The sequence below is a fragment of the Rhipicephalus microplus genome, unplaced genomic scaffold (genome assembly GCF_043290135.1).
Source record: "Rhipicephalus microplus isolate Deutch F79 unplaced genomic scaffold, USDA_Rmic scaffold_43, whole genome shotgun sequence".
Classification (NCBI taxonomy): domain Eukaryota; kingdom Metazoa; phylum Arthropoda; class Arachnida; order Ixodida; family Ixodidae; genus Rhipicephalus; species Rhipicephalus microplus.
The window spans coordinates 3322970-3345000 of record NW_027464616.1 but is presented as its reverse complement, the minus strand read 5'-3'; the positions used below and the strand labels follow the sequence as shown (position 1 = coordinate 3345000).

The 22031-nt window shown below is 46.4% G+C and overlaps 1 protein-coding gene across 3 annotated transcripts in view; it reads left to right on the top strand.

Annotated features, from left to right (window-relative positions):
• Window positions 1-22031, top strand: part of LOC142787052 (solute carrier family 35 member F1-like) — a 232774-nt gene that overhangs the window by 183559 nt on the left and 27184 nt on the right. The window contains exon 1 of one of the 3 annotated variants that reach the window (XM_075884682.1): window positions 1401-1493. The exons of the other annotated variants lie outside the window; for them this stretch is intronic. Coding sequence (XP_075740797.1) covers window positions 1489-1493 — 5 coding nt within the window. The 5' untranslated portion in view covers window positions 1401-1488. Of the gene's footprint in view, window positions 1-1400; window positions 1494-22031 lie in introns of those variants that run through there. 3 annotated transcript variants of the gene reach the window in all.

Sequence of the window (22031 nt, the reverse complement as noted above, 5' to 3'; positions counted from 1 at the left end):
CTTCACGCAGCGTGGTGTCGAGACTACCGGCTGTGGAATCTACGATTAGCTTTACAAACACTTTAAACTTGGTAACAGATGTCTGCTATTTCGCGCACCTATAGCAAGGGTTATGAAGTCTAGAACACAGGTACTCTCAACCTAAACGCCCTTACTATATAGGCACCAGAAATCGCATCTATCCGTGAACAAGTTTATTGATTGATTTGTGGGGTTTAACGTCCCAAAACCACCATATGATTATGAGAGACGCCGTAGTGGAGGGCTCCGGAAATTTTGACCACCTGGGGTTCTTTAGCGTGGTGAACAAGTTTAGAGTGTTGGTGGAGCTCATTGAAGGGGCCACAGCCGGTAGGCTCGACACCACGCTGTGTGAAAGCATGTGGCACAACGAGGCAGTTCAGCGCCGATTTGCCACACGCTTTAGATGCCACAAACATTCGCGGCTGACAGTATACATCTGAACATTTCGCCCTACTTGAGATGCGGCTGACATCGAACTATCGAACTTCAGCTCACCAACGCAACGCTGTTGTCCTTAAACTGCCGCAGTAATGCGAGTGGGCCTTCATCTAAAAAAGCTGACTCAAGAATGTACGGCTGTCTACAGAGATTCACGCTCGCATGTTCTGTAGCACGTATACGCCTTTAATATAATCACTGTCATCATTAGAGGTTACAAACTGCAATAACTATTAAAAATAAACTCGCAACAGCCAGGTGAAAGAGCACGTAGATGATTTACCAGGAAGAACAAAAGGTCCAGAACCAGAAAGGATTAAAAAAAACGAGAAACAATTGCTACAACAAGGACACGAACATGCGAGCAGACGACGCTGTGAGCAGATGACACATGCGTTAGTGTCATCTGTTCACTCTTGCGTGTACGCAGCTCTCTTTTTTGAGAAGACCTTGTGAACTAACATCCTATACAAGCAATTTATAAGCAACCACCAACGAAACCACCTCCAACATTAACAATAAAGTACGATACACCTCTCCACGCACGCCTTTAGAACACGCTCTGTTAATCACGCGACGTTGTCGGTGCGTGCGCTGATTAAAACTTCATTTTATTTTTCGCGCACGGATGGCCGGCTTGCTGAAAGTGTGTGGCAACCAGGCTGAAAAGGCGCTTCACGCAGCAACCCGTGCATGCCTCGGTGAAAAAGCAGGCGCTGCGCGTTGAAACGATGACAAGTCGCTCGCCATATCGCGACGCTGGGAAAGGCGACACCCGAAAGGCATGACAAAGGTTCTAAAGTTCAAAACTTCGTCCTTCTCCCCGTATACTGCGGCGAATCTGAGCCACGTCACGTGGTAGCCGAGCGTCGCATTATTTTTGGTACTGTGCCCGAAGCGAGGTATACTGTAACAATATTTTCTGAATCCACGCCAGACTGAGAGGTAAGCGAGCGAGAAAGGAACGCTTTTGGAAGATACGAGCTGTAGGACGATGGAACAGACGTGTTCGCGTGACTTGCGTCCATGAAGTGAGTAAGAATATTTTGTGTGTGTATTTGCTTGTGTGTGTTTGCGTGTTTGGGCGCACAAAAAGCAGACAGCGGCCCGGAAGGCTTCGTGCACGAAGTGTTGTCGAAAAAGCCGCCGCGCTGGGGTGTGGTAGAGATGCTCGGCTTCTCTCCCGAAAGACGCAGGTACGAACCGAGCCGTGCTGGTCCGACTTCGATGGAAGGAAAATAGAATAAGCCTGTGTACTTTAAGTGCGCGTTAAAAAATTCCTGGTGGCGGGAATTGTCGGCACCTTCCACTACGGCACGCCGCATAATCGTATCGTTATTTTTTGTAAATTGGTGCGTAGTGGAGCACCCTCCACCACGCACCAATCCACAAATTATTATTACAGTTAGATGTTGGTGAAAACGAAAGTACCAAGAATCAGCGCGACAAGGCTGATAAGAACGTTTACGACATTTAGTGTAAGCTTTATAATTTAAAAACAGAAACTAGCAAGAAAGGGCTTCGAAGTCGCACTATCTTGCGAGAAGGTGTTTATGGGTGACAGGTTATGTGCGGCGGTCTGAGCGAAAGCTGGAAGAGATGTAGATCCTTTTCGAACACTTCTTGGGTAAATTTTATAAGCACACCGGCCGGGTACCCGTGCACTACTCCATATGTCATCATAACGTTTGTGTAGTAGCAAGACGTTCACTATGCCGTTATTCGTCATTCTTCAAAGAAGCGTGGTACCAGCTACATGCAAGAAGTTTCGTGCAACATTTTCATGCCGTGGCTGACGACCATGAAGAATTATGCCTGAAGCCAGTGACTCTTCGTTGGATCGTTTAATTAGAGTTTAGTACTTACCTGCCTTTTGTAATGAAGGTTGGAGCATTCGATGACCCACTCGTTACGAAATTTTCATGATGTGACGCCTGGTTGTTTCTTTGCTGTTCTAAAATGATTAATTACTGATGTTAACGTGATTTATTTCCCTACGTGAAGCCTGCTTAGGGCCAGTTTGCAATGGAGTTTCGAAAATACCATGACACACACACAGAGAGAATCAACTTCATTTTAAAAGAAAGACTGGTGAGTTATTAAGGGATACTGGCGAATATCCCCGCCCAGAAAAGAAAAGTGGTGTAGCTCAATGGTAGAATACTGGGCTGAATTTCAGGACACGATTTTTTCAGGACAGAATACTGGGCTGAATACAGGACAGGATTTCAACAGGGGCATTCGCATCATGGCGGCAACGCTGCTGTGAGTGGATACGTCTTAAGTACGGTAAAATTGAATACGACAACATAGTAGCAACGTTAAGGTATAATTTTCACTTCTGCGTGCGTGTGTGCAAAGTATGCATGATAAAGCTGATAGATGAATCGTGCCGCTCCCTGGCGTTGCTGTGTGAGCGCTGCTCCTCGGCAGGAGCAAACGTGGTGGGCGGACCCGATCATTGCCGCGGGCGTCTGCCAAGAAAACTGGTTGACGCGTGAACTCGGATACAAACTCGTCGATTCTGAGAAGGCCCCAGTTCAACTCGGGGCTGTAGTGGTGGCTGTGTGACCATGAAGAGTTTGAGGCGGTGCACGCTAAGCAGCAGCTTACGTATGAAATAATTTGGGCATCTTGCATTGCCATTGCACTAAGGTTGTGTTAACCTATAGCTTCTTCCAGCTTTTTGAATCGGTCGTCTACTCGCCTACTTGGTCTGTTCCGAAGTGACGACCTCATGAGCTCTGTCCTAATTTTGATTATGCTAATTACCTACCGTTTAATGAACATAAGAATGAGCAGTTTTTTCTTAATAAAAATGTTTTAATTAAAACGACAAATTATCTCAGGTGAAATTAGCAAGACCCTCATTAGTATGGAGATATTTAACGTAATTATTTCATCCCGATACTAATTGTCATCATATCACTAAGGTATAATCAGCATGGATTTACATGGTACTCATGTATAACGCCGCATTAATCATTATCGTTTAGTTAGTGCGCCAACTAGAATATACTTTAGTTAGCATGGTTCTAGCTTTACATGGCTTCATTATCTTTGTCTTATTATTACGTGGCGTTGTTACCTCGATCTTACTATGACTTGGCCTAGTTTTTTTTTTTTGGTCATATCATGTCCTAGTCGAACTAGCCAGGTATGCCGCCCAGCCAAATAGCTAATTAGCTAGCCGCACGTTCTAGGGGACGATGAAAACAACAAGTAGGCACGCACCTACCGAGCAGCGCGCTAGAATGCACAAGCTGACCATGATGATTAAAACGTGGCCTCAAGTTTCGCTGCTGTCGTGATGTTGTGAGGCGTTCGGCCGGAATGAATCTCAGAGGCCGTCATGCTGATTAATCTAAAGCAGACTTAGTGCGGGTGTCACACCAGTCCCGTTAACTAGGGAGGCGATCGCCGGGCTAATTCCAAGAGCCGATGTATCGGCCCCCCGAACCGCACCACGAAAGCGTGGACAATTTAGAAGTGGTCCTTTTTGGCGCGCCAGCGGACGCCGGCTGTGGCCAAAAGAACAAGTCAGAGCCGAGAGTTGATAAACAAACAAATTATATTCTCAATAATGGCAGATCGAAAACAATACACAAAAATGCACACTCCACAATAGTTGCATACAATATGTCACCAATCAAACCAATCAATCAACGTACTACACAATACAATCAGCCACACTTGAAACAACGGACACGGACAACAATACGCACTACAATGCAGTCGCATGCATTGAACAACCAAGACACTTAAAGACTAAAGAGATAGAAAACCTATTCAGTCCAAAGTTCTTGGAACCAAAGTCGAGATGATACTCTTCCGAGAATCACTCACTCAAAGTCCAGCGTTGTTGTCGTTCCGCAGCCCTCGAAGTTTCTCTTCCAGGAAACCTCCCGTCTTCAATTGGCCACTCTTCAAACTTCAACGTCTTCGCCTGAACACGTCGGCTTCACACCCGCAGCTGTTGCCACGGGTCTTCGCTCGATAGCGGTAAACACACGCTCTTGCCTGTAGCCCGAGCCTTCACCCCTCAGGTGGAAATCCTCTTCATCTCCGGCTTCGTCCCTACGGACCAAAACCTTCGCCGACTACACGGCGGAATCCCTACGCGCTCTGGCGTTAACTTCCGTCTCCTCCTGATCTCTCATCTCGGCGGCTCGATTAAATACCTTCCGCGCCACCTTCCAGAAAGTTCTCCTCATTTCGTCGGCGCGATGCGCAACGAAGGCTGGGGAGAGGTGCGAGACGGTTCGACTGCCCTCCCCGGAGGATGATTCAACTCGGTTTGACCACGCCCCGTTCGTTCTAGAAAAATCGCGGGCTTGCTGGGCCGCCGATGCGGGGTGAGGAGGTTCGTCTGTGAAGCCACGCTTCCGCGGGGAGAGCGCGCGCCCGGGGAGCCTTGGACGTTTGCTTTCTTTTTTTTTCTTTTGACCTCGCGGCGTTTCTCCCGCCCGTTGTTGCAAGAATTTGGCGGCGCGCTCTTTTTTAGCGCTCGTTCTGTGACACTGCCCCCCACTTTAAGAATATTATCTCATAATATTCAAAACCACACAAACGAGCGCGAACAGTCACCACACATTCTCACAGACTGTAACACAATCCGTCGCTCGTGACACGTCACATTCACAATATATCACTCAATACAATCTTACATTGTAGTTCAATTCCACAACACATGAAATATAACCACAGGCACATGGGTACAACACTCCACCACACATTCCCAATAATACAAATGTACAAAGTTCTCTCATTACAACAATGGTACAATACTATACATCACATCACAGCACAACACTTCGACACTTGTGACACAGGATAACACAACATTAACACAACGTATGGCACTCAGCACTGCCCAACACATTCTGATTCGACTTCAGCACTTATCCTGTGTACCTTGCGCGGCGCTTGCGCCCTTTCTTGCGGTGCTCGCTCGATCTCTTCTTGTGTTTCCACGTTCGGCGAGCCCTTTCTAACGACGATATCTGAGGCGTCGTCTCAGCCATCGCTGTCTCTTCCGACACCGTTAACGCGTCATTACATTCGACGGGTCCTGTCTGTTTATTTACCCGCTTGATCATGCCTCTACATTTTGCCCGGCTGGTCAACTCCGTCTCGTTTATACTGTCGGTCGGTTGAGGTCGTGCCGACGTAAGTCCGGTTGCTCGGCCCGTGAACTCATTCGACACGATCGTCTTCTCCTTCGCTGTCTCTTGCGCCGCAGCTTCACCTTGGGCTCTAGTGAGATCCGTCACGGGATGCTCCTCCACTGTATCTCGCGGCCGCTGTGTTTGCGAGGGCTCTAACTTCGGGTCTTCTCCCAAACATTCTGGATCACTTGGCCCTCGCGCCCCGTCGATCTTTCCGATGACAAGGTCATACAGGGGGGTCGTCATGCATAACGCAGTAACCTTCCCGCTGAAGTACGGGGTTTCAACCTCAATTTCTGCTTCGGGAAGCATCCGGACCGTACGGTCAATTAGGCAAACCGGTTTCATTCTGCCTGTCAACTCTCTTTCCCGTACCAAATTTCTCCTAACGATAACCGTGGAGCTACCGGTGTCTCTAAGAACCGTAATCTTCTTGCCTGCAATCTTTCCAGGAAGCGTTGGCATTCCCCTCGTAACACCGGTTGGCTGTTTTGACATTAAAGCCCCCACAATAGGAATTTTCTCCCCATTCTTCAACTCTACGAACCCATCAGTGACGGCACTATTATCAGATTTCGGTGCTGCTTGCACACAGGATACCTGGTGAGTTTGACTCACTCCGTTCCGACATGCATCTGCTTCGTGCCCAGTCTGACCACACTTGAAACATTTTACAACCGTAGGGCTCGTAAAGATCGTTCGACAGTTTTTTGCGCGATGACCCACTCGGTTGCACAGAAAACATCGCGGAATGCTCTCTGGTGCACGCTTCTTTTCTTCGGGAGCCAATTTCTTCGAATCATCGGGGCACTCCTTCTTTACCTTGGCCAAATTAGTGCCACCTTGCGCTTCCAAGAATTGATCAGCCAATTCAAGCATGTCTTCAAGTGAGTCAGCCTTCCTCTATTTTAAGTACAGTGACAGGCTTGGGTGGCAACTAGTAAGAAATTGTTCTCTAATTAGCAGCTCTCTAAGCTCATCGTACTCCTGTGCTGTCCCTGAAAGTTCAATCCATCTGTCGAAATAATGGCAAAGTCGGGCGGCATACTGCGTAGCCGTCTCCCCATCAGCTGGCTTTCCTGTCCGAAATCTGTCCCGGAATCCTTCTACGGTAAATCTAAATCGCTTTAGCAAAGCAGCTTTCACCTTTGCATAGTTGGCTGCATCGGTCGGCGTCAGCCTACCGTACACACTGAGCACTTCACCACTCAAGCAAGTACTCAAAGCAGTTGCCCATTGATGTTCCGGCCAATTCTGGCTCTTCGCAATCGTCTCAAATCGGTGAAGGTACGCGTCAAGGTCGTCCTTCCTTTCATCAAACGCTACAAGTAGCTTGCTTGGGTTCAAGCGGAAACCATGATCTTCCCGTTCGCTGCTTTCAACTCTAGCTTGGACGGGAGTTTCGCTTCGCTGTTGCAAACGGAGCCGCTCGAGTTCAATTTCGTGCTGCCGCTGCCGTTCCCTTTCAGCCATCTCCGCTTCTCTTTCTTCTTTCAGCTGGCGCTCCCTCGCTTCTCTTTCTTCTCTCGCCCTTTCGGCTGCCAACTTCTCTCTCTCCAGCTCCAACTTCAATTGCTGCTCTCTTTCTTCTTTCAGCTGTCGCTCCTTTGCCTCTCTTTCTTCTTTCTCTCTCGCAGCTGCCAACCTCTCTCTCTCCAACTCAGCTGCTTTTTCTTCCTTGGCCCTCTCAGCTGCCAACCTCTCTCTCTCCAACTCAGCTGCTTTTTCTTCCTTGGCCCTCTCAGCTGCCAACCTCTCTCTCTCCACCTCAGCTTCTTTTTCCGCTTTGGCTCTTTCGACCGCCAACCTCTCTTTTTCCAGCTCGGCTGCTTTTTCTTCTTTGGCTCTCTCTTTTTCTTCTTTTTGCTTCTGGGTGACCCACTTCCGTAGTTCGGCGCCAGAAAGACCCATCTTTTCACCAAGAGCAACTAACTTTTCGAGATCCATGGTGTCTCGCAAATAAAACCTTGCCGCGTGCAAAAAGTATCTGCCTAGATCCGTCTATCGGAACACTCCCCTGCACTCGTTAACGAGAACACTGAACAACACACAAAATTGTTCCGATAGCACTATCGACAACTCGAGGCTCTTTCTCACTACTTTGGACACACTGTGCACCAAAAGGTCCTGTTTCGCGGACGCCAGATTAATTGTCACACCAGTCCCGTTAATTAGGGAGGCGATCGCTGGGCTAATTCCAAGAGCCGATGTATCGGCCCCCCGAACCGCACCACGAAAGCGTGGACAATTTAGAAGTGGTCCTTTTTGGCGCGCCAGCGGACGCCGGCTGTGGCCCAAAGAACAAGTCAGAGCCGAGAGTTGATAAACAAACAAATTATATTCTCAATAATGGCAGATCGAAAACAATACACAAAAATGCACACTCCACAATAGTTGCATACAATATGTCACCAATCAAACCAATCAATCAACGTACTACACAATACAATCAGCCACACTTGAAGCAACGGACACGGACAACAATACGCACTTCAATGCAGTCGCATGCATTGAACAACCAAGACACTTAAAGACTAAAGAGATAGAAAACCTATTCAGTCCAAAGTTCTTGGAACCAAAGTCGAGATGATACTCTTCCGAGAATCACTCACTCAAAGTCCAGCGTTGTTGTCATTCCGCAGCCCTCGAAGTTTCTCTTCCAGGAAACCTCCCGTCTTCAATTGGCCACTCTTCAAACTTCAACGTCTTCGCCGGAACACGTCGGCTTCACACCCGCAGCTGTTGCCACGGGTCTTCGCTCGATAGCGGTAAACACACGCTCTTGCCTGTAGCCCGAGCCATCACCCCTCAGGTGGAAATCCTCTTCATCTCCGGCTTCGTCCCTACGGACCAAAACCTTCGCCGACTACACGGCGGAATCCCTACGCGCTCTGGCGTTAACTTCCGTCTCCTCCTGATCTCTCATATCGGCGGCTCGATTAAATACCTTCCGCGCCACCTTCCAGAAAGTTCTCCTCATTTCGTCGGCGCGATGCGCAACGAAGGCTGGGGGGAGGTGCGAGACGGTTCGACTGCCCTCCCCGGAGGATGATTCAACTCGGTTTGACCACGCCCCGTTCGTTCTAGAAAAATCGCGGGCTTGCTGGGCCGCCGATGCGGGGTGAGGAGGTTCGTCTGTGAAGCCACGCTTCCGCGGGGAGAGCGCGCGCCCGGGGAGCCTTGGACGTTTGCTTTCTTTTTTTTTTCTTTTGACCTCGCGGCGTTTCTCCCGCCCGTTGTTGCAAGAATTTGGCGGCGCGCTCTTTTTTAGCGCTCGTTCTGTGACAGCGGGCTACGAAAGCTTCAAAATGAATTTAAACAGCTTGTGCCTTAACAAATATATTCAAGAAAAGCTTCTGACACATTTATTGCATGGGTGCACTGCCGCACTCACTGGAATGACAAACAAACAAATAAGATACCTCTGGTTTGAAAACACCACCCAACTTTGTCGACGCAATGCCGGATTTCATCGTAACCAATGAAACGCAGCGCGCTGAGGGGTGGATCCGACTATTTCGCACTGTTGCCTCATTCAAAAGGGGGTGGTGCTAGAGATCGGAAAAATTCCGCGTTTGGCGAAACTCTGGGCGATCCTGCATAACGCCCTAGACACAAAATAACACTAGTTTTACAAGAAATTCTACGAAAGAGCTGGTGGGGAGGCGGCGAGGTCAAGGTGTCTTCTTATTTAATTCGCGCCTGTGTTCAACAAAATATTGAAATGGCGTATGGACGGCACTGATTCAGAATACTTGTATGTAGACGGGAGTACAAATTTGAATCCATGTAAAGGTAATAATAATGCTTAAGATTAGTAGATAGGAGTCGTCGACACTTCTATGACAGATCATACGTTGTGAGCGGCAGCAGACGGCGATACGCTTCCTCGGGCTCGGGGTCTTTGCCCGCATCATTCTCCGCCTTTGAATGGTCCCGCTTTTGTTGTCTGCATTCGCATTGCTGTTCTCGAAGCCTCTCCGCCTGTTGCTCGGTGTGAGCGCTACCCGCCGTCTACGCGTTAGTCATACTGTAGCAGCACCCCCACATAGCAAGCGCCCACCACCACACTCTTTTACCTCACTCCCCCCTCCTCTCCCGACCCTGTCTCTATTCCTGTGGACATACTGTGGACATCCAGATCGATACGGGTGCGAGGTTCTCAGAGAAGTCTCCAAGAAGTCTTCAAGAATCTCCAAGAAGTGCTCCCCAAGAAGTCTCCGTTGTGCACTGAATTTCTGATTTCGCTTTACACGACATATTGTTTGTTCCTTGTCTGTATACTGATGCTAATAACGCTGTTTTTATATTAACAAACTAAATATAATTGATCAGACCGTTACGCAGTGGTTGCTTTTTCTATGTTTGCTCCATGTACTTTGAATGTAGATAGAACAGTCTGTAATTGTTTGGAAGGTTGGGCTGTATGAACTTTATGTGAATGTGAACTGTTACAGCCTTGTCGAATGTGCCTGCCAAAACTGATGATCGATATTATTCAACGAAAACAACAGAAAAAAGCCTTAACAATATTTATTCGTGAATCATTGGTAGTGTTGGCAAACGTCGTTAATTGAAATATGCTTCATTGAATCGTTAATTGTTAATCAAACATAAATTGAGCATCACTGATTGGCAGCCTTTTTCTGAGCACCTTCAAAGAAAATGTTGCAAGACCCCTTAAAGTATTCGGAATTAACATGAACTTGCCCAAACAGGTCTGTTTCCAACAAATACCAAGCGCACGCTATGTTTTTTAATGCGCCAGCGGCTCGCGTGTGTTAATATCGCATATTACACCACATCAGCTAGTTCGGACGCGTCGCATACCGACTGCGAAAACAAATGCTGGTGCAATGCTGCGCGACTGCATTCTCCCGACAGCTACGATCATAAGGCGCCCAACAATGCCGCCCAAGCTGCTAACCATCTTAGGTTCTTATTTACTGCGGCTAAGTCATATAGCTGTCATCTTTTCATTCAGTCCCGGTTCTTTGGGAGTCCTCATATGCCGAAGGAATATCATGCGAGCGTTGTGCAGCCGCTCATCTTGGGCAATAATCTGACTGCAATAATCTCTCGCACGGGAACCAAGAATGCGCAAACAGACAATAAAAAAAGATATCACTCTCACTTCGCTCCTCTTTTCCTTACATCAAGCATCGCGTTAATATAGCGTGGTGTCTATTTTCTTTTTGTCTCTTCATACAGTGCCTCTGCATTTCCTCCTCTGCGCGCTATGCATATAGGGTACCGCATGCCTGCGGGAACGGTGGTGATAGCTGCTGACGGCACTGCCCCCTAACGACCAGGATGACGTCTTTTGGTTCTCTCGGCACTTTTTTTTTTGAACTGTGGGCCGTACCGCTATCTCTTCGGCACTCGGCGAAGCTCCAGTGACTAGAAGGGGCGAAGATAGACCAGGAGTCAGGCAGTTTGTGTCCTTATAGGACTGAGCTGTCTTCTGTTCAGCTCCGTAGTTATTTACGGCCGGTGTCGTCGGGGTTTGCGCCACCTTCAGGTTCATCTCTGTACATCCGTAGAAGCGCCTGTGTTCATAGATGTCGTATAGACGTAGTTTTCCTGTTTGACTTTTTTTACGTCGTGTTACTTTGTATGTCTTTCACTGTTTACTTTGAAGAAAAAAAAAAGAAACTGCTTGCGAGTGTTCAAAAATCTAGAGAGACTGTTGACGCTTGTCTTTTTTTTTTTGATACCCCCTAAAAGAGAAACTGCGGCTCTGCAACTTCAACAAAGGAGAAGCAGTAATGTAAAGAGAAAGTTATTGTATAACGGGAGCGAGTGCTTTACGCAACGTGTACGTGACTTTTACTCCGCTCTAAAGAGAAAAAAAAACACAAAGAAGGTTGTCGCTTGGAATGCCGGGAGAACAGAAAAAGCGATACACTCTCAAGTTGCGATTTCGAAAGCGATGCTTCTGTTAGAGCATGCCGAGAAACAGAGAGACAAAAAGTAACGCAGAAATGCGTGACACGCATCTTTTTAGCAGTAACAGAAAAAAGTCGTATATAAGACTGAGTGGCGGTTGATAGACGGGTGTTCTTCGGGGCGAAAGCAAGAGAAATAAAAAAAAGCATCCAACTAGTAGGAGAGAGGGAGTTGTATATATGTGGATTGCGAAGGCTGATGCTCTTCGAGAAAGTGTGCTGTAGATATGTCGCAGCGAAAATAAAATAAAAATAAAAATATGGCGATCGAAGTCGCTACGTGAGATGGATCACCCGCCATGCATGGAGAGTGTGCGACCAGCGCGCCGGCGTTCGCTCTCTGTCGGGTTCTTCCTTTCTTCTTACACCAATTGTGTACTTTGGTTTCGGTCATTCCTTGTTGATTGTCGTGCGAGAGGCAAGAGGGATGCGCTGGTGTAGTTTTACTGCTGCAACGCTATTTGCATATTTGTTTAGTGTTTATTTATTTCTTTGTTTGCAAATAGTGGAGTTCGCATTGAGCCGCAAGCAGGAAGGGTTACGTAAATAGGAATAGCGAAACAAAATGCGATAAACTGTGTGATAGGATTCATTTGTAAATGAATGTGGCTTTATACTTGTGAACAAAAGTTATATGCGCAGACAATAGTACCTTATGTAGAACGAAAGCGTAATGCAGATTGACCCGAAATGCTGAGGAAGTGAGTCTGATTTACTTCGTGTTCATTGCGCAGTATAACGTTATATGTTTAAATTAAAAAAAAAGGATTATAAGCAAGGTGAGCGAACGACTCTGAAGTATGGTCATTAACTACTTCTAGTGACTTGTTCTTCGAAGAAAGAGCTGTGTGAAACAAGGATTTTCCATGTTAGTTAAGGTGAGTGAATTGTCACCTAACTGTTTAGTTAAGGTGTGTGTACGATCAAAGTGCGGGGACGCGCATACGGATCGGACGCTTTTCTAATGAGCGCTTTCACAGAAACATGATCGGTGGGATGAGAACACAATTAGTATGTAGGCTACACCGCGAGCTTTACGCTGCGCGTCTTTCACATTGATGTGACCTGAAATTGTAGACACTTCAATGCAGTGTCTCTGCAAATGTTGGCGCAGAAAGAGCTCGGCGCTAACGGGATTACTTTCCTTGAACGATATCACGTTTCGTTCGCTTAGCCTCAATTTTTAAATGAATCCATCAATCAATCAATTCTTCAAATTGTATAAACACCAAACATGGCGCTTTTTTTTATTCTATGGATTCTAACCATGCTGAAACAAATAGCGTTCCAGCATGGTTAGAATGACTTAGTTAAGGTAGCGCTGATAAATATTTTTAAACAGAAATACGTTATTGCTTTCCAACGTTCGAAATCTAGCGAGTCGAAGAGCCTCTTTAACCGCAATTCGTAACGAAGAGTGCGGTTTCTTTTCCAACGGTGGAACTGTTTAGAAATAACATAGCGTGACGCGTGAACAGAAATGATTATCATTGTGAACACGTGCGCTCTTTGTTTCGCCATCTTCTTTTCCTTCGCCCAACCTACGCGCGCGTCGATTCGATAAACGTGGGAGGCGATAACTCCGATGTGCGAGAGAACAGGTACCGAAAGATAACGAAAGACAAGACAGAATGAAGCAAAGATAAAGCAAAAAGGGGAAAAAGTTCCTGGCGAGACAGGTCTTGAGCTCACGTATCCACTATCAGAAGGCGAGCGTGGTTACCATGCGGTTATCCAGGCGCGCTCGCCGATTGTAGTCTGGCCCGGCATGGTACGGTAGGATCTAGCAAGTGTGTGGGAAAGGAAAGCGAAGTTGTGGAGGAGGGAAAAGGGTTGGGGAGGGACTACAGCATAGCGTAGAAAAACAGAAACAGAGAGAACGAGAGAGATAAAGGGAGAGAATCAGAGATACAAAAGAAATGTAACAATACGTAAAGAAATCGAAAAGATGAGGAGGGAATCTGAAAACAGAGCAAGAGATGGAGAGAGAGGAAGGCAAGAAATAAACAGAGCAAAAGAACGAAATGGATATAGGAAGAGAGAAATATAAATAAAAAGACGCAGGCATGACTAAACAGAAAAATAAAAACAAACAAAGGAAGCCACCCAGGTTCACAGTTTCTTCATACCTGGCACCACTATTGATTGATATGTGAGGTTTAACGTCCCAAAACCAACATTTGATTATGAGAGACGCCGTAGTAAAGGGCTCCGCAAATTTCGACCACCTGGGGTTCTTAAACATGCACCCGAATCTGAGCACACGGGCCTACAACATTTCCGCCTCCATCGGAAATGCAGCCGCCGCAGCCGGGAATCGAACCCGCGACCTGCGGGTCAGCAGTCGAGTGGCTTAGCCACTAGACCACGGCGGCGGGGCCTGGCACCACTATTAAGAAGCAGCTTAAATGTTTAGTTGTTTTTTTTTTTTTTAGCCTGGAATGCATTGACTTTACATCCGGGAAGCTGGTTGCGGGGACGACGTTTGTTACCACACTTTCGAAGCAAGGCTATTTCGCTCGGTGACGTGATGTTGTTTTCATTAAGTGATTCATCAACGCTACAGGAAAAATTCTTGGGTTGTTTCTTAGTCCTCGATACACGTATCTTTATTGTCGCTTGGGTCTGCTTAATTTTTTGCTTCCCACAGCCCGAATGCCACTGCGGTGAAACGGTTACGAAGCTCGACTGCTGATTCGAAATGTCGCGGGTTTGATCTCAGCTGTGGCGGCCACATTTTAGATGGATAAGGTAGCGCTAGAAGCCCATGTTCTTAAGTTTAGGTGCACGTTAGAGAACCACGAGAGGGGGAAATTTACGAAACCACCCCTACGGCCTGTTTCGCGCTTTTGGCGAATAAAAGTGCTATAATACATGACACCCTTCTTGAAACGGTGAGAAACGCTGCGAGAAAACTATTGACATAAACTGCCGCACTCTCCTGCGGGATGTGAATGCGTTACTTGTCGCTAGTGCCGCTAAAACATGTCTGGTTAGTGTTTGCCTTCATTGAACGCCATTCCAGTCTGCGTTACGTTCGGCCATGTTGCGCGCGCATTTAAGTTACCGTTGTCAATAATAGTGCAGGTACTACCATAACAAAAAAGACAGGCTAACCGACAAGAAGTCGTTTCAAGCCATATAGTCTGAGGAGATAACCGCTGCAGGACCTGATCGAATATATATATATATATATATATATATATATATCGATGATGATCGCAGGTTAGACTTTTTTTCTGTGCTCTTTGGAAGTCGTTGTGCACCGAACCGCAGCCGCTCTCGTTTATCCCGAGCACTTTCGGCGCTAACTGCCTTAGCGGCCGTTCATTATACTTTATAACGAAGCGAATCGGAAGGACGTTGCCGGAGGTGAAGGTTCTCCGTGCTTGCTCGAAGGTTCGGTATAGTATCGCCTCCCTTTACAGCAGCTGCACCGCCATCACCTGCAGCTTTTTGTTGTTTTTTAGCGTACGTTATCCACGCTCTTTCGTCATTTTTTTTCTATTGCGTCTTACCGTTCGATCGTAAAATTAAAAGCCACTGTTTGTAACTTTCGGAGTGAGCGTGCGCATCTTACACGTTTAAGCTGCTTTCGGGCGTTCCCCAAGTGATGGCGCAGAGTGGTCGTTAGTACGATTCGGTGCATCGGTAATGAAGGTGGTCGCATTGCGAAAGTATACGCCACTCTGAATAGTTAGTGCCATAATTCTCGCCGGAAGGCTTGGAACACGAACAGCAAAGCTGGTTTTGTTAGGACCTCTCATGTCTGCTGTCCGTGGCAACGCTTGTGGGCATCATAAGCGGGTTTACGCCACAGACATTCGGTAAGTCCACCTCCTCACTGGTAGTGCGCTAAAAAATGAAGGCAACTGTAGTCTCAACAAACGATCGTGTGTACCACAGAGCTCTGTGCGACTTCTCAGAAAGTTATCATTATCATAAACGCGAACGTATCACAGGAATGGGGTAAAGCCCCTAGACGCGAATGCCGCTACATAGGAACATGGCAACAGATAGCATATCAAATTGTGTGCGTATTACCGCAGTCACACTAGTGCAGCGTAATACTTTGTGGTTATAGAGTGCGGAAGCTGTACTACCATCTCGAAGCTTGAAGAATAGTGTTTAGTAAAATAGCAGTGAAAAAAAAAAACGTATCCGAAAGACTTGATAAACATATAAATGCGTCAACCTGACGAAGCGCGCTGCCAGCTTCGCTGTTTCAGAGGTGTCTGCAAATAATAAACGAATAATTGGTTACAAAAATGAATGAAAAAATAAATAGCCAAGAAATAGAAATTTACAATTATCTGTTTGTAGCTCCAAGTCAATACATATTTGTACGAATTTCTCAAAAATAAAGCTTTTTTTTCAGTTGCTGAAAACTTTTCTTGATTTATTCGTTGGCGATGGATTCGATCTTGAGCTGTAAATTTTTAGCTTGCTGGTTTGCTGAACTGATCGATCAACCACCCTGTAAAAGCAATGGTCCTCCGCCTGCTCCCGAGACTAGGACGAGTTTTTCAGCCACCAAGACACATCTTTCCCTATAATCGGTATGGCTTTCCGTGGGGCCTCGTGATACAAACGGGTGGTTTTCAATTTTACCTTCTTGACCCTTCCACAACCTTGTTGGAATCCGCAGAGCTCACTTGCTAACAAAAAGCCTGTAATAAAAGACAGGTTCATGTAAGCCGTTTACTTTACGTTTTACGGTTCTGGAGACTATCCTTTCGTTGAATTTGATGTGATTCAATTCCTTAAATAATTTTTCTTTGAATAGATGGGGTTTAAGGTCCCAAAACCACCATATGGTTGGTTATGAGAGACACGGAAGTGAAGGATTCTTGAAATTTTGACCGCCTGGGATTATATCACGTGAACCTAGATCTAGGTACACGGGCCTCGAACGCTTTCACCTCCTGTGTAAATACGGCCGCCGCCACCTCGATTCAATCTTGCCAGCATCAGGTCAGTAGTGTACCACTCACTAGAAGACCGTGGCGAGTGATGGCGTTCATGTAAACTTCATGCTCAAAATCTGCACTGGCATATTTCGCAGTTGAATTATCATTGTATATGAATGCAAAAAGGTAAACACATGCAGGGGTGCTGAAAAGTTTTCGGGTTCGCACAGAGGGCGCAGAGTCACAGCGTTGAAAGTGCGCAGTTATTCAGTGCAATCCATTCTGAAACAGATGCTCTATCTACGTTGCTGTTTCATCTCTTCTAGTTCGTTAAGAAAAAAAGAAACATGTTATAGGTGTTCAAAACAGTTCTCAACCAAATGTGTGACCTCAAAATGTAGCCACAATGTCTTTCAAGTGTTTTGAAGTTAGGAAAGAAGCCCTAGTTGGAAGGGACCAGGTCACACAAATAGCGACTGGTGGTAAATCATGAACACAAGGTCTTCCATTCGGTAGACACAGCTTTATATTTGCGCGAAATCGTTAAGTTGTTGTGTCCCAATTTTATTTGAAATCAGGCTGCAAAGTCTTACATCGATGATTTCGCTAGGGAATCAGGTATTTAGATCTACAGTTACAAAATGCTGTATAAGAGCTTACCTTTGCTAGCTGGATTGTGGTATTTTGCGTCAATTAAAACTAACCGTAATGTGTTTCGGTGAAACTTTGTCAATATTTGTTTCAAATAAATCTACTGTTGTGTTTTAGGGCTGTTCTGAAAATTGTTGACTTACTGTTTGAAAACTATTCGAACAGCATTCGATTAGTATTTTCATTCGATTCTGTGACATCACTATTCGATTCGGTTTCAAACTCCACTTTTCGCACACGCCTAGTTTTATAATTAGGCTGTTTGTCATTTGTAGAGATGCTGGCCGCACACTAATTGGTAGTGGTAATGGACTTTACGATAAATCATTTCCTCGATAAGTTGGCAGTTTAGTCCCCAGCCTGGCCAATTTGCAAGCCTGAATGATGAATGCGCGCGAGTTTGCAGCCAACGCCGGTAATGCAATTTGTTACAAACCGTGTGCGCTACACAAAAACTGTGCAAGTATATATATTGAATTAAGCTGCGCAGGCGGCAAGCTTGCACGATGTGGTTGGTTCGCGCGGTTGCCGCGTTAATAACTCCGCCGCCGCACTGCAACCGCAAACTTCTGATTGCCGAGCGCGATTGCAGACTCGGTACGAGTATTGATTGGTTAGTGTCCTGCGAATCCCCGGCATGCGTTCACAGAAGCTAGGCAGGGTTTGTGGTGACAAAGAGGAGCGCCGAGCGAATCGTCAACGCTGTTCCGGCAATTAGTACACAGCTTCACCTACGTTCCATTCACCTGTATCTGTCGCACGCACTCCGGATTAAAAGCGCTTGCTTCCTCCAGTCTGAGCGTCCTGTAAAGCGCGTGGTAGAAGCTCTAGACATGCTTAGAATGCTTAGGTTGAGAAGATCTCATGAATAACAGCGTACTAAAGGAATAAAGCGGGAAATCCTCGCCTTGATGTTTTGTTGCGCAGGTAGTCCAACAGGCAACGGTAACAGAGAATTTAGGTGTTCATGGTGCGCTTAACGCTAAAAGAAAATGAATAGAAAACCCTCACAGGGTCTCTTACGTATTCGCCAAAGACGACTCCATAGCAAAAGTCATCGTCTTTTTTTTTAGCCTCAATTTAGTGATACTCCCCTACCCTTCTCTGGATGCATTCTGCCCCATCTTTTAAGGACAAGGGTAAGATTCTTATCTTGAAAACTAGCTTTTTTCTCGTTATTAGTTTCATTTCTTCGTTGCCTTGCATAAACCAGTATTACCTCAGTTCTAACTTACGGCTCCTTTCCCTTGGCCCACATCGTTTCTAGTTTTGCTTACCCAAATGCGTCTCTTGTACGTCTTGTATATCCCGATTTCTCTTGACTTGCTTCTCGCTGGCTTCCTATTACGCGTTTATGCTTCGGTCTTCATTCATTGTTTCTTGTTTGTTCTTCAGTCCCATTTCTCTGAACAAGCACCACTCCACGCATTGCTCGCTGAGTAAGCGGAACACGGTAATCAGACAGGCGCGTTCCCACGCAAAAGAAAAGGAACGCAATGAATGGTCGGTTCTGTGTTCATTTGAAATGGAGATCTCATCTCAACGCGGGCCGGCTGCTCGCTCCGTCGCTTGCGCCACTGAGAGGAGAACCGAGCGGGGTAGAATAAAGCCATCGCGAAGCCGAGCGCGTTTCTTTCTCTTCTCCGTATTTTAGTCCTCATTTTGATTCTTCCATTTTGTTGTAGATTTACGCGAAAAAAAAAATAAACGAGTGCGAGCGCTGAGATCTGAAAAAAAAAAAACAATTGAAAGAACAGTGGTGGCGAATCTATAGACTCCAGCTTGTCGCGGGGAAATCGCGAAGCCCGACGGACGCGCGGCCGAAGTCGTGGGTACACGTAGCTCGTTCGTTCTTTTATCTTGCCCGAATTATTCCGCCTTTTCTACACTACCAAGCTCGGTGCACAATCCGCTCAGATTCTCCTTCTTTCATTGTTTTTTTCTAGCCTTTGTGTCGCTGTAGAATGAGCCGACTGCGAGCCGCCGGTGAGCAGGGAAAGAATGTAGTTTTTGCGCTTACCTTCTGATGGCTTTTGTAGGTCGCCCTCACAGCATTTGTAGGGATTATTTTTTACGTTTTGTAATCACCCTTAGATCTCGGTTGCAGTCTCGCGCTAGCTTTCGCTCGGGACTTCGTTATACCGCGATTTCGGAGTACTATGCGCGTCGTTTAGGTGAAAGTAACGATCCCCCCCCCCCTACCTTTATTTTGTGGAGTGGAGTTACGAAGTTGTCTGAACTTGTTGCTCAATAATGAGTTGGTTTCAGTACACTCGTATAATTTGTGTAGGGCTTCGTGCCTGCAGGGCGTATGACGCTACGTAGTGGAGAGCTCTAAAGTGGTGCGGTGCTGCTGACGCACGTATTCTATATTAATGGTACTCGTGTGCTTCAGCGATCTTGGCGTTCTCTTTCGTTCTTCTTTCTCTTGGGCCGTCTATGTTACACTTGTCTAGTTACATCCAGCGTATTTAAAAAGAATGAACACTTACCGATCGGTACGCTATGAAGCCTCAAATTATACCCCGTCAAACACACACACACACACACGCTAGTGTTGTCAAACAATTTTTGAAAAGTACCCACGTCATGGTCAGAGTTGCCCTACTTTATCATGCATAATTCTTAACACGAAAGTGTTTTATGCCGGGGTCCACTACAGCTCCGATGACGTATTTTCGTTACGGATATGACGTTGTAAAATATATACTCAAAGATGGCGAAGAAAAAAAACAAGGAAAAGTTTCGCAGCGGTGCATCAAACCTGCGACCTCGCGTTCCTTAGCACGCGACGCTATCCACAAAGCCACAAAGTGAGCCATCTACACTTAGTTAACGGCGAGCAGTGATTCATATGCACTATGTACCACTGGGAGGTCCTCTTCAGCGCGTTTTCGTCATCAGTAGTGAGATGGCACGACTGACGCGCGTCGGGCGCGCGCGCTAAAGGTCGTCGTGTTCCACCACTTCTCGCGTGGCTGTGGGCCCCACCACTTCTCGCACGCGCCACCACTGAGAAGTGGGGCTGCGTGCTAGGCCACAGTCACATGACGGGTTTAAGTGCGTATAGATGCTCTTTAGCGGGGTGGCACACTCGCGCGCGCGCTTATCTCAGGATTCGGGCGCTTTGTACTTCTCGTGCTTCCTCCGCAAGTTAGCTTTGAAGTTACAGTAGTGAAAGAGAGCACGACCATCAATGCGCTCGCTGCCACGGTGGCGCTTATACGAAAGAAGTGCGCTGCTCACAAACGAAGTAAGAATGGTGACAGTGTTTCGCGCTCGTTCTTTGTATACCTGTGCGTTAATTTCGTGCGTCTTTCTGTTTGAGCAGTGTGATTTGAGTGTTGCTTCTGCACGCTCGTCTTGTGTACGCTCACTTCATGCGTGATCTCTGCTTGAGGTGTGCGCTGCAAGTTTAGAGTTTATTTTAATCTCCTGTTTAGTTTAAGTTTAAGGTTCAGCTTTAGTTTAGTTCAATGATTAGTTTAAGTCGGTCATCCAACTTGGTGCGTGTTAGGCCACTAGCCCACATGAGCGCTTGGGTTTTAGGGACAGCATTGGAGAGGTAAGCAGGTCGGTGACAGAACTAAATCAAATACTTCTGTTTGGACACGTTTCAGTTTAGTGTTATCCCGATTCTTAGGACAAGGGGTCAACCATGTTTTCCTTCTTCTCCGGTGACTGTATTCATTGCAACGCCCTCCAAAGATTAGCGTATTACCCTTCGAGTCTGCCCTATGCTGGAGACATTTTATTGCGATAGCAATTATATGTACATTCTTGGCTGGATTTTGCCGCCGGCATCTGCGTCGACGTGTTTGGCTTTATTCAAAGAAAGATTTAGTTTTCAGATGTATTCAGGAATGTTACTTTCACGGATGTCGTACCAACCGTTGAGCTCTTCCGGTTATCGATGGCATTCGAAAAGTGAAAATTATCTTACGCTCGATAAGAAAATCGTATTACCGCCCTACTACCCCAGAAAATATACCATACAAGTGTGGCAATTATCCTATGGCTGACAACCCTAATGTGCGCTGATTCGCATTGGCTTGTGCGCATGATCCTTCAAGGAAAAAAGGCCATGCACTTGTAAAGCTTTATCCAATCAAAGAGATGGGCTTTGGCAACAAACAATGAGAGGAACGATTCCGCAGTGTATTGTTTCTCTCCTGTGTCTCGCAAGTGATACTTAACTCGTCGCCTATAGCCCCTACTGTTTTTCCATATTTTTCGTTTCTATTTTTATTCGGTATGTCTGCTTTATTCAAATGTCACCGTTGTGACCGGGAACTGATCCCGTGACTTAGTGTTTAGCAGCATAGATTATCAGCGCAACTACCAGGGTTAAAAAAAAGTTAACGGTTAAACATTACTGAACGGACGTCAACATTGGCGCGTACTCCAGACGGTTGTCATGACACGTCCTGCCAGTGTCCACGCTTTGAAAGCGCATTGCTACTTGTAGGGGCATCACTATTTATTTAGTTGTAAAGGCGGTATGCCGTCACGCTTCCGTTTTCTGGGCGGGGTCTCTCCGGACTTTTTATGTTACAAATGTGTCAAAACTGCACAAGCTTATTCCAAGGCACCGAGAAGTTCAACGAGCATGAACTGGACCCTCGCGAAGCGTGTAGTACAAATGGGCACATCACATTTAAAGCCGATCGAAGCAACATGTGATGCGGGACAGCCTTTTGTAGTTGTCGTATGCAATTTTATATGTGTAGTCTATATAGGCCATGTATACCATGCGGTAAACAATATAGACCGTATTTGACCACAACTGCTTTGGACCCCTCTCACACAACGTTTCCTCAAGCCATGGCGTTTTGCAACACCCAATTAGCGGATTCCCAGGTTATATCTGCCTATTTCAACATGGTGTTGGT